At 39.6% G+C, this 13,052-nt stretch overlaps 1 protein-coding gene across 1 annotated transcript in view; it reads left to right on the top strand.

The window, feature by feature from the left end:
- Positions 1-12,498, top strand: part of LCOR (ligand dependent nuclear receptor corepressor) — a 35,173-nt gene extending 22,675 nt beyond the window's left edge. Inside the window, exons 3-6 of the mRNA XM_015415959.1 lie at positions 232-364; positions 4,371-4,658; positions 8,516-8,609; positions 11,519-12,498. Of these exons, the coding sequence (XP_015271445.1) occupies positions 4,421-4,658; positions 8,516-8,609; positions 11,519-12,488 (1,302 nt within the window). The 5' untranslated portion in view covers positions 232-364; positions 4,371-4,420 and the 3' untranslated portion in view covers positions 12,489-12,498. The remainder of the gene's footprint in view (positions 1-231; positions 365-4,370; positions 4,659-8,515; positions 8,610-11,518) is intronic.
- The last annotated feature ends 554 nt before the right edge of the window (positions 12,499-13,052 follow it).

The raw sequence follows: 13,052 nt of genomic DNA, 5'->3' as shown, positions 1-13,052 counted from the left end.
GGTTCATTTTATTTTTCTCTTTCATGTTGTTTTTCTCTGCCTTTTAAAAATGTTCTTCTATTCATCCCTTTCCCACCTGTTCTAGCCCCTGTTCAGGCTAAAGGAGAGGGTGAGCTTATAGGATGGAGGGGGCATTTTACAGTAAGCGGTTTATGCTATATATTAAAAGTGACAAATTTAAATAAAAACAGGAAAAGTGAAAGACTGGATTTTTGTTAAATATTTTCACAGGAACACTTAGTCAGTCTGGATGAGCCAGCCCTGGAAGTTGGGGACCAAGCTCTGTTTAGACAAGAGCAAGCAAAAATCATTCGGTTCGAGAGGCAAGCGGAAGAGTTTCTCCATGCAGTCTTTTATCAAAAAGGTTGGTCTTGGTGAAATAATAGACAGTAATGTAACTCATTTATATGCTGGATTTTGTGGTCTTTTTAATACTACTATTTGAGGTAGAAACATGATGCTTCCATAAGAGCTATCCAGGGTTTTCCCCTGACAAGTGATGAATTTCTAGAGCTGACAGCATCTCCTTTTAATTCAAATAGCTATTTAGAGAGCTCAAAACACATGTAATTGTTCTCTGATACTGATCTCTGATGTCTGGTTCTGTTCAACAACTTACATGTAGTAGACTTTCTCCACACTAATCTCTGGTAACTTTTCCCCCCTTTCATTATTATGATTGGAAAAGTTGAAATAACTTGTTTTCCCCTGTTTCAGTTAAAGTAGTTTCTTTCTACATTAGGAGGTTGTGATACTGCCTTCTGTGGACCAGTAAGAAATGCTTCAGATATAGGGCTTTTTGGCTAAAAGCAAGGTTGGACCAGGGTGATGCTCTCCCTTGGAGTCCAGATAACTAAATTGGAATGGCTGTATACAGGGTAGAATATGTAGTAGCCAATAGAAGAGTGTCAAGACAGCTGCTGACCTTTCCTGGACCTACCTAGTTAGTTTCTGGGGATAGCTTCTTGAGTAGAGCTGTGGGAAAGGAAGCAGAGACTTTAAACAAAATTGTTTCTGTGGTGTCCTTTCTTGTATTGGATTGTTGTATGGGATGTCCATGTACTGAGATAATTGATCACTGGAGCTAATTGCTGCTATTTACTTTAGGGCCTAGTTTAAGTACTGAACTTTCCCCTTTTGTTCTGCAGCTTCATTGAGATGGTCTTGTGCCTGGTCTTTCTTCTATACCATTCTGTGAGAGCATAATGTTAACATAATATGTAAGAACCTGAGAAATATTACGCAGATGTTTTGCTGTTCAAAACTCACAACTGTAGTTTAGAGTTCTTGGTGCATGTTTTTGTGCGTATATATTTAAAAAAAAATTGTCCAGGAAGTTGCATTAAAATTAGAAACTGTGTTCAAAGCTATTCCTAATTACTTCAATTCTGTTACTAATTTTTTATAATCATAGTTAGCCTGTGATAAATCTTTAGTAAAACTCTTCTAGGCTTCTGTACCATATAGAGATGTAATGACATAATTGCTTTATGCGTTATGTTTGCAAGTAATATGGTGGTATAAATGTAAATTGGTTGTGTTGTAGCTATGTTATAAAATAATGTTTGAGAAAGAGTAATAGTGTGATCTTAGTTACTCTCATTTAATTATGACATAGTGTTTTGACCTGTTCATACGCTTGTTGAACTCAGGATGTGATACAATTAGAAAAGGTTTGTGTATGTCATTCTTAGGAGTCTACAAACCATGTGTCCACCTGTTTTTAAATCTTGATCCCTAATATTTTGTCAAGATATCTGCAGTTTGTTAGAAACCTAAATCTATCAAGAGTAATTGCACAGTAATACCTTGATTTGATGAGGTTATAAATGCAAATAGAATGTAAAAACCTCAGTTCTTAACATAGTTACTTGAAATGAATTATACTGAACCCAGTGCAACTTCTGGATATCTCTGCTTTGACCAGGCTGCTGAAACATCAGAATATGCCAGTGATACTTTTCTAGGTAAAATAAATACAGGGATGCCTTCATACATAGAGTTCATTTTTTTTTCATTGTAAGAGTTTTAGGTTGCTACCATGATTTTGAATGATGTTTGCTTATGTAACAGCCAGATAAAAATGCTTAAATTTCTGGTTTGTTGTGCACATTAGTAGTAGTGTAATAGAGAGGTAAAATTTCCAGAAATTTTTAAGTCATGGAGAAAACTATATTTCTTTTAAGGGTTTTTTTCTCCTGAAGAAAAATTAAATACATGCAATACTTACTTTCTCGTCCAGCTTAAACTCATTGTATTGCTTTAACAACATAAATGGCATTGTTTTAAATTACATCCGTGCAGTTATACTGTTTGCATATTTTTGGACTGTAAAAGTATAAATGGGCTTAGTTTTCGGCAAGCAAAATTGAGTATTTGAGAGAGAGCTGCACTCTGCCAAGTGTACTGAATTTTTTCAATGCTTTCCAGAATTTACTAGTTTTTATATTGAAAAATTGGGGGGAAAGTTTTCAGGGGAAAAACAAGAGAGAAAATGTATAGTCCAATTAATCCAATTTTACCCCCGGACCTTCACAACTCTAGTGTGCCATCTGACCCAAATTTACCTGTAAATGTGTGCATTTTGGATAGTAGACATTTTGTCTGCTGAAGGACTTGTAAAGTTCTGTTATTTCAGTGGCCTGGAGACCAAGCCCTCTGAGGAAAGGCTGAGGGACTTGTAAATATTCAATCTGGAGAAGAGGAGGTTGAGGTGGGACATGATTGCACTCTTTAAGTATCTGAAGAACTGTCACTTAGAGGAGGGCAGGGAGCTGTTCCTGTTGGCAGCAGAGGATAGGACTCTCAATAATAGGTTTAAATTAAGGGCAGGAAGGTACCGGCTGGATATTAGGAAAACTTTTTTTACAGTGAGAGTTGTGCAACGGTGGAATCAATTACGTAGGGAGGTGGTGAGCTCCCCCTCACTGGCAGTCTTTAAGAAGAGGAGGTTGAGGTGGGACATGATTGCACTCTTTAAGTATCTGAAGAACTGTCACTTAGAGGAGGGCAGGGAGCTGTTCCTGTTGGCAGCAGAGGATAGGACTCTCAATAATAGGTTTAAATTAAGGGCAGGAAGGTACCGGCTGGATATTAGGAAAACTTTTTTTACAGTGAGAGTTGTGCAACGGTGGAATCAATTACGTAGGGAGGTGGTGAGCTCCCCCTCACTGGCAGTCTTTAAGTAGTGGCTGGACAAGCACTTGTCAGGGATGCTCTAGGCTGATCCTGCATTGAGCAGGGGGTTGGACTAGATGGTCTGTATGGCCCCTTCCAACTCTGTGATTCTATGAATTAAGCTTTTGGTTATAGCCTACTTTGCTACTTTTAAGAAAATTGTGAGTTCATATGTCTGAGGTGAGATTTAAATTGGAGGGGGTTCCTCCTAGATCATACATTTCAAGTATTATGCTTCACTGGCTCCTCTTACTTGTGGTATTTTGGTAATTCAAAATTAGAATTCCATTAACAAAGATATCAGAAGGGTCTAATTAATCTTCTGTTACATAGTGCAACGACTGTAATCAATAATTTTATGAACTTTAGTTGTAGATTTTCTGGGCTGTATGGCCATGGTCTTGGCATTGTAGTAGTACCTGACATTTCACCAGCAGCTGTGACTGACCTCCATCTTTCTGTGTTATACCTCTGAGGATGCCAGTCACAGTTGCTGGTGAAACATCAGGTACTACAATGCCAAGACCATGGCCATACAGTCCAGAAAATCTACAACTAATGAACTCCAGCTGTGAAATTCTTTGACAACATAATTTTATGAACCTCTGGAACAAATAAAAATTTTCACACACAAACCCCATTCTTTTGTTAGGGATCTATTTAATCTTTTCTCCTTGCCTCTAAGGAGGCTGGGTTACATGGTTCTGTTCTGCACTGTCTCCAATCTTGATAGGTTAGTCTGAGCGATGACCACACTCTGAACTTCATCACTGAGGTTGAACCCAGGTCTTCCTAGTTCCATTGGAAATTGTTTACTCCCCACAAACCATAATTGTTAATTAGGTTTAGGCTGTGGTTTAGAATCCCAGTTTGTGAAGAATGAACAAATGTCAGATTTACCAGTAGCTGCATTTGGACATCACAGCAAAATGACTAAAGCCTTACAAAACTGGGAATATTTTGGGATATCCTATGGCAGGGAACAGAGCACGGGAGCATAGCAACAACCCAGGCTTGTGCCAGGTGAGAACAGAGGTTTGGTGTGATACCTGCATGCAGCTTGAATTGAGCCACGGGTTTGAGCATGCACTTTAAATTGTTGCTACTTGGCATATATATGTATGTGAACTTAAATGTGTAGCTGAAAAGGTTGTTCTGTATGTAACTTTCTTCTTAAATGTTTTATCACTTAGACAGTCCTAGGGTCTCTGACCCCAACATTCCCCTAGTGGCTCGCGAGATCATGCAGCGGATGATCCGACAGTTTGCTGCTGAATATACCTCAAAAACTAGCTCTACTCAGGACTCCAGCTCGCCCAATAGCACAAAGAACCAAAGCCTGCTGAAAGCATCTCTGGTCGCCTCATCCCCTGTGGGTGCAACGGCTCAGAACCCTGTGCTCAGCAAACTTCTCATGGCTGACCAGGACTCACCCTTAGACCTCACCGTCAGAAAGTCTCAGTTGGACCCTAGTGAACAAGGTATAGATGTTTCGCTTGTATTTACCAAAGCATCTTGCAGCTTTCTTCAATATTCTAGCCACCAGTAGCTAACTGTGTATCACAGTGGATTCAAGATAGACGTGAATGGGTTGGTCATACATTTGAGAATGAAGGGGGAAAGGTGTTGAAGATGTGTGAATGTATGAAACCAAATGGTCATATGCCTGCCTTTTATTGAAAGCATACTATATTAATTCAGTGTGCCAAAAGAAGAAGGGAGTTGGAGCCCAGGTTATATGTAAAATATATTGAAAATAACAGTGTTAGTAGAGTGCCTGTCAGTGGAAGTAGAATATTTATACTGTCTTACTATAGCTAATTCAATATAAATAGTTTTGTTTACTCTAAATGGAGCTCTTAATTTTGTGGAAGCCTTTTAATTTATATATTTGGGCCTCCTGCATTACTTTTAAATGTTGTACACTATACCAGACCTTGAATAATTTTCTTTGGCTCTAGGAACCCTCTCAAAATTAAGGAGCTGTAGTTTTGTATTTTAATGATCACATTCTAAAATTACTGTTACACAGAACCTAGTCCTAGGCTCTTGTATTTTTATTAAAGCTTTGACAGGGGTTGTAATATATAAATAAATAAGGGGGTAATCCTAATTATCATCACCACAACTAAGCTAATGTATCCCCAACTTCTCCTAATTTTATTGTGTCTTTAAAAAGCTCCACTTAAATAGAAAGCAACTGATTTAAGAAATGAATTCATCTGCCACCTTTGAATGATATAAAATTAACATATAAACAAGCAACAACAATAATTTCATGCACATGCATTGTGTCATATAAACCTATTCTAATGGTAAATAGTAATCTTTGTAGGTACCACAGCATAATCACTGTTGAAACGGCTAGGAACCACAGTGAAATTTCAATGCGCCATGACAACCTGGCACCAGAGATTTGTCAAGCCCAGCCCTACACAAGAGCAGGGCCCCCAAACTCTTTTCATCCTGCGGGCACCTTTGGAATTCTGACACAGGTTGGTGGATGCAACCACAAAATGGCAACCTTGGGAGGTGGAAAGGCCCACAAAACAGTCACCTCGGGAAGCAGAGCCAATCACACATGCATGGAAAGCCCAAGGGTGGGGGACATGAAGTATAATTTTTTTTAATGCACTGGGAAAGAAGGGTGCGAGAGAGGATAAAAACAACACTCTGTAGTGTTAGCTACCACCCAACGAATGTTATTTTAATCTGCACAGCCAGTTAGAAGCCCTGCTGGGCAGGAGTTCCACTTGCTTCACCCACTTTCTAAAAACACTTGGTGGGTGTCAGGAAAGGTGTTTGGTGCTGTGGTGCCTGTGAGCACCATGTTGGGGACCCCTGCACAAGAGACTGAATGTCTTCTGGTGTAAAGCTGTAGTTAAGATTCCACAGGCTTTGCCTGGGCTTGGTTTTCACTGATAATGACTCTCCCAAAGTCCTCTAGTGTGCTTCAGAAGTACTCTGGAATGACAATACCTTGCTGCTTCCAGGTGATTCCAAAACGAAGTTTAAAGTCAGGCATCAGACCTCACTTTTCTCCCAAATTCCTACCTAAGGTGAAGGCAAATTTTCAGCCGTGAAACTGTTTGATGGCCTCACAGGCATCCAGACAGTGAGATTTCTTGTTGCTTTCCAAACTCGAAGTATCTTTCCCTTTGACTGCCTGATACCAGCACAAAAGGCTCTGAAGTAGGGTTGCATCCAATAAGAACCATGAGCAGAGTTTTCAAAATGGGACTTCGCACCTCTACTTTGTGCTGTAGCCCCCTGCTTCCCAAAACATTAATCCCTGGGCTCAGGGGACCTCCTGGAAACACTGGGTATAGTGTTGGATTTGTAATGGGTGGGAAATACTGCCATTGAAAAATACTACAATAAGAGCCCACAGATTTTGTCCACCTATAGTCCCCGCTGATGACTTGAAAACCATATAGTAGATCCCTGTCAGTATTGTTTGTTACATGTCTGTCCTGGGAAAAGGTGGGGCATAAATATTTTAAATAAGGTCTTTTTTACTAGGCATGTAAACAAAGACTGCTGCTAAACATTGTAACTGTTGATAACATTTTTCCACTTTTCTTGGAAGTGAGCATTAACATAATGTTAATATGTGCATCTTCATTTTAGAGTTGAAAGATGTACATGAGCCATCTCAATCTGTTTGTCCTAGCATTAAATAACTTGTATGCCACCTTGCTTTGTACATAGGGCAGAATATATATATTTTTAAAAAATAAATTTAAACAAAGCATATTTCAGATTTTCTATCTTGCCTTGTTTCTCTTAAGGAGATTTTCTTAATTCTGGTATCCTTTTAAATATTTGAAAACATAACGTTTTCAAAGTTAGGTTTTCAAAGTTAGTTAACACCTTGAGAGGGAAAGGGGGAACCAAAGCTTTAACATACGCCAAATGAAGTCTTAGTAGTGCTTTACTTAGTTTAGCCTTGGAGTCAGGTAACAGAAAATGGTATCAAAAGGTGACATTATTGAGATGTATAGTAAGTTTAGTTGCGTGGTGCCCTGTATACTAGGTGCACCTATCCTAGGTGTGAGCTGGATATTTCCCATTATATCTTTTTGTATTTTATTTAATGTTTTTAATATTTTACCTTTGTCTTTCTCCTGACATGGGTTTGGGAATGTTGTTTCTAGAAATGGCTTAGTAATTATGAAACCAGAACACACTTGTAAAGTGTTAAATACTTGCAGATTAATTTTGAAGACTTTCCATTTATGTGGGTATTCTGTAGACTAATGCATTCTAGTTTGTGATAGTAAATATGACCAAACCTCACCATGGTGTCCCATCATTGTATTTATTAATGGAGATCGGTCTTTTCTCATGTGGGAGACAAAAAAGATAAGATTTTCTGTAAAGGAGGTCTAGATGTCACTTAACATCGCCATGTTTTATGTTGCTTTTAACCTGTTTTATGTATTGGCATGTGCCCTATTTGTGAGCCGCCCTGAGCCCACTTGCGGGGAGGGCAGGCTATAAATAAATAATAATAAATAAATATCTTGGTCATAAATTTGCTGTTGAGGAGGCTGGTACACTCAGTTGTGAGACTTATGGTTACTGCAACATTGCAAACTGTGTTTCTGTGGTGCTTGAAGTTGCCTTTTGTTCCAGTATTGGGAATGGAGTTAGGTCTTATTGCTGTGTATTTCATATAGCCATTCTGCTTATAGGACATGGGCATTTATGAACATGACAAGGGGAAGGAATCATATTGGATAGATATGGACAAATTAGTCTGGTAGCTGATTTGTCCTTGCATTGCATTCCACTCTAACCTGCTGGCTGCCTTATAAAAGTTGTTAGTAACAACATACAGTTTGGTTTTTCCCCCCAAAATTGTGTAGGATCTAAGAATGGCTGTACTTAACCTGTGGTTTCCAGGAAGACAAACAGTGGTTGTTGCTTAGAGAAAATGGCTGCCATAAGCTCATTGGTTTGGAAATTATACAGGAAGCCTTTCACTAAACAGTAAAAAAAAAAGTGTCCTGCTAAAACTGCTGGATAATGCGTTATTGTATGGGTTTGTTTATTTTTTTGTTGGGGGGTTATCTAGTCACATGACTTTCTGGGCTCCAACGAACATTCTTAGACTATGCATGGGGTTAGCACTGCTGACCTAAATATTTCTGTTCTGACTTTGGAAAAGCTGACTATCGTGATAAGAATGAAGTGTGCAGAGGGGCTTTTTTCTCAAGTGAGTGACCTGAGGACAATTTGGCTCTTTCACCACATACAGTCCTTACCCAGATTTCATTTGTGTTTGGTTTTAACCATGTCTTTCTGTTCTCAAGTGATTCTCATGTCTCTGCAGACGGAGTGCTTGATCTGTCCACTAAGAAAAGCCCTTGTGCAGGCAGCGCCTCCTTGAGCCATTCACCTGGCTGCTCCGCTACTCCTGGGAATGGGTAAGGGAAATTCTTACGTTCATTTTGTTCAATTTATAGTGAGGTGTAACAACAAACTAGGTGAAATACTTTCAGTTTCACAGGCTGAGGTTTTTTAACCCTTCAGAGTATTTATATACATGTGTAGAAAATATTTTCTCCACTTTTCAAATGCGATGTCGAGACAAACATAAAATGAGTTTTAGGAACATTTAGCCATATAGCTGACATACAAATTATATATGTGCAGTCTTACAGATTTTAAAATATAAAGCTATAGTCAAATATGATGGTCAGCAATCCCCATGCCTATCAAATCATTTGTGGTCAGGGAAACGAATGCCCTGACAGTAATCTTTTAGGGTTTCAGTTGCATGAATCATTGCCTGAGGTATATACATATGATAGTTGTGATTTGCATGATTGCGACCATTCAAATAGCACTACTGCAGTTGTGCAAATTGTAGCAACTACATGTATAGGTCCCACATTAAGGCACTGGTTCATACATATGATGCCTGCCTCTGATCCCTGCTGGATTGTGAGCCTGCTGGCAATCTTACGTGCTTCCACAAGTGGTCATATGGGGGCTGCTGAGGAATGCTTCATTCAGGGATCAGAGTGTTCAGGCTAAGAAGCCAGAGCAAACAAGGTGACTGCATAGGAACTGTGTAAATGGCTGTTATAGGATAACTCTGTGGTATAAATGGCTGTTGTAGGATAACTTTGTCAGCTTGTGTTTGTTGTGGCTCATTAGATTTATGTCAGTTGAAATGGTGTTTGGGGGAGATTTTCTAGATGATATACTAAGTAGTTAAGCATTCCTGGTACTGTTATTACTTACTAGCATATAGTTCAATCAACCTGATATGTTTAGGTGTTTGTGGTGGTAAGGAGAAATCTCCAGGAATAAAAATTATTTGAGATAGTACTTTGGGATGCATGGGCCATAATGGAATTTTAAAATGCTGTGGCTAACCTTGCTTAAGTATACAGTGACTGGATTTAGATGTAGAATGACATCATCTTAAAGTTGTTGAATTTCTAATTACTTAAAAATAACTGTTTCTGACAGGCACTGGCTGCAGTTAACCTGTAAAATACTATAGGAGATAACTACAAGGTAGAATTTAAATACCTCACTGTGGGCCCTCTGCTTAATGCTGAATTCCTAAACTCTGAAAAAATGCCCATCAAGTTCTTTCATTTTCTGAAATTGTGTGAGGTTTTTTAAAAAATATGTTCTTCTGGGAATTTTTGAACCTTGTCTTCCAGAAATTAGCTTGTTTTGCTCACTCTTAGGCCAGATTAGATGAGACACTGAGATTTGCGAATGAGTCTCCCAAGCATTTTTAAACTGGTAAATAGTCGCTGTTGGGGCTGGCTGGTTTGACTATCCGCAAGGAGAAGAGTTTAACTCATTCTCCCATGCTGGTTTCCCATGCTTTAACTCCCTTCCCTACAAATGTAGCCCAGTGGGGGAAATATACAAGAAACCTGTGTGTTTCCCTAAGCAAGGCAATAGTACATCTGAACAGGCATTTGAAGTGAGGAAAGTGCATGCAAGGAAAGGGTACTCTTGTATACTGTGGTCCCAGTTTAAATCACAGGCCCTTGTGGTGGTTTACCACTCAGGAAAGCCATCCACTAATCTCCCAGTGTCTTGTCTAGTTTGGCCCTTTAGTGGAGGAGTTGGCATTAGGAGGTGTTGCCCTTCATCTAACAAAGTTTGTTGTTATGTCTGGACAGTGGTCCCCTGCTGTGTAAGTAGCTGAAATGTATAATAAACTTAAAGATTGGTTAGATACTTAGTTACGTTGTTGATGCTAGTATGGGTTTTGTTTAGTATGTATGTGGAATATTTGTTTCCATACTAAGACACTTCATATTTTGTGAGTCTAATGACAAATAGACATTTGCTAAAAGATAAGGAAGCCCAAACCATAACATACCTTCTTCCTTCTGCTTTTCCATGACCCAACATCTTCTATATAGAGGCTTTCAAGGTGGGAACAGTTTTATTAAAGATAACATGGTGAGGGCAAAATACATTTTAAAAGTATAATATACTTTGTTGAAATGTTTTACAGGATTTAAAATAAATGTGTATAAAGCAAGTTATCTGATGTTAAAAAAGTGCTTGAAAAAGTAGATTACCTCCTGCTCCAATTAACAAGTTACTAAAGGTTGAAAACAAGATAGCACAATAAATAGTAGTTCTGCACCATGATCCCTTCTTCTTGCCTAAGAATGTGTAAGACAAAATGGAACTTGTATAGCTTTAAAAGAAAATGAAGATTCGAGTTGTGTAGCATTTTTATTTAAGAGCAGTTTAGTTTTTCTGATCTAGTGTGTAAATGCAAGGTAAGCAAACACCTTTTATTTCTGCTGAGCAGTTTAGAGGCTGAATAGCAACTCTAGCGTATAGTGTGAATGCATACCCTCCAGAGTTCTCATCATTTTATAAAAAGTGCAGGTGGCTGGTGTGTGTGTGTTAAGTGTGTGTGTGTGTGTGTGTTGAATTTGCTGCATTTTGTCACTTGGCTTACTCTTTTATTACTGTACTTGTTTAGTGGTAACGTCACACTAGTAACACAGTCATGCATAGACTCTGGCAAATAACTATTCATTTCTAATCTATAATTAAGATGCTATTTTCAGACACTTGCGCGAAGCCTTTTCTGCTCCAAGATTTTGTGAACCCAACCAAAGACCAGCTGACAGGTTTCATTTTTCTTTGCCCAAAAAGCTTCTCTTTGTTTTTGAACAAGTTTTTAAAAACTGACTGCTGAGACTTAAAAAAAAATAATAAAAATTCCAGAAAAGTGATGTTACCCAAGCAAGGCCTTCTAATAAAGGAGTGGCCCCCTCACCCATCCCTCCCTACCTGTGCAAGTCCTGCTCACATCAGTTTCCTTCCATCCAATTAGGCGTCCTGGGAGACCCAGCCAGCACCATGCAGAGGGACTTCGGAGTGGTGATGGGGTGCCCCCGAGAAGCTGGCAGGATGGAACCAGGGAAGGGTCTGGCCACTCCACATCTCTCAAAGTTCCATTGGCTCGATCACTGCAGATAAGCGAAGAACTGCTGAGCAGAAACCAGCATGCTACAGCTGCCAGCCACGGGCCGTCTGGGCTACAGAATCATGGACAGCACATGATACTATCCAGGGAGGCTTCTTGGGCAAAACCACACTACGAATTCAACTTCACTCGCATGAAATTCAGGGGAAATGGTGCACTCAGCAACATCAGTGACCTTCCTTTTCTTACAGAAAACTCGGCCTTTCAAAAAATGGCACTTCAAACTAAACAGGATGGGAAAAAGGACATGAGCCATTCAACTCCTGTGGATTTAAAGATACCACAAGTTCGAGGCATGGACCTTTCGTGGGAGTCCCGTTCTGGTGACCAGTATAGCTATAGCTCTTTGGTGATGGGTTCACAAACGGAGAGCGCGCTAAGTAAAAAGTTAAGGGCTATCCTTCCGAAACAAAACAGGAGGAGCTTGCTGGATCCCGGACCAGATTCTTGGGGCTCAGATGCTGAGCAATCTACCTCTGGACAGCCATATCCCACCTCTGATCAGGAGGGCGATCCTGGCTCTAAGCAACCTCGGAAGAAAAGAGGCAGATACAGACAGTACAACAGTGAAATACTGGAGGAAGCAATCTCTGTGGTGATGAGTGGGAAAATGAGCGTCTCCAAAGCTCAGAGTATTTATGGGATTCCCCATAGCACCCTGGAGTATAAAGTGAAAGAGAGGCTGGGCACTTTGAAAAACCCTCCAAAGAAAAAAATGAAATTAATGAGGTCGGAGGGACAAGATGTCTCTGTAAAGCTTGAGATAGATCCCCAGGGAGAGGCAGCACAGAGTGCGAATGAGTCAAAGGATGATTAGAGATGTTGTAGAGTGCCAATTACTTAACAAACTGGGTGAGCACTATGGCATTGTTCAACTCCCACTGTATGCACCCAACTCCTCTTCAGTCACTGGGTGCAGGACATGCTCCTTTGCAGTTCAGCAGAGACTTGTGTGGACACGGGGAAAAGAGTGCTCTGAATGTTGCATATTTGTAAATTTTCTGGCCCAGTATGGCTTAGAGCCCTTTTTTGTGTTTTGTTTTTGTTTTGTTTTTGGCCTTTTGCATGTTTCTCTAATGTTCTATAGAGAATTAAGTTACCTCACAAAGAATGCAGACATGGAAGTGGACTGCTTGCCTCTTGAGCCTGCATGGACTTTTCAGTTATTTTATTGGGTTTGTTTTTCCCATACTCCCCTCACTTCCTTGAACTCTAGTACCAGACTTTTAAAACTGGATCATTGCTTTATAATTGGATTTCATACCTTTTTTCTTCTTGGATCCAGTTGGCTTGGGGGAAAAGTTAAACTTTTAAATAATGGTTGGTCTATTCTATTCAGAGATTTGTGGTTACAACCCCAGTTGGTTGGGTCTAATTGGAG

Source organism: Gekko japonicus, unplaced genomic scaffold (assembly GCF_001447785.1).
Source record: "Gekko japonicus isolate JY-2015 unplaced genomic scaffold, Gekko_japonicus_V1.1 scaffold59, whole genome shotgun sequence".
Taxonomy (NCBI): domain Eukaryota; kingdom Metazoa; phylum Chordata; class Lepidosauria; order Squamata; family Gekkonidae; genus Gekko; species Gekko japonicus.
The sequence above is the reverse complement of the archived record's forward strand: the minus strand, read 5'-3'. Positions and strand labels throughout refer to the sequence as shown.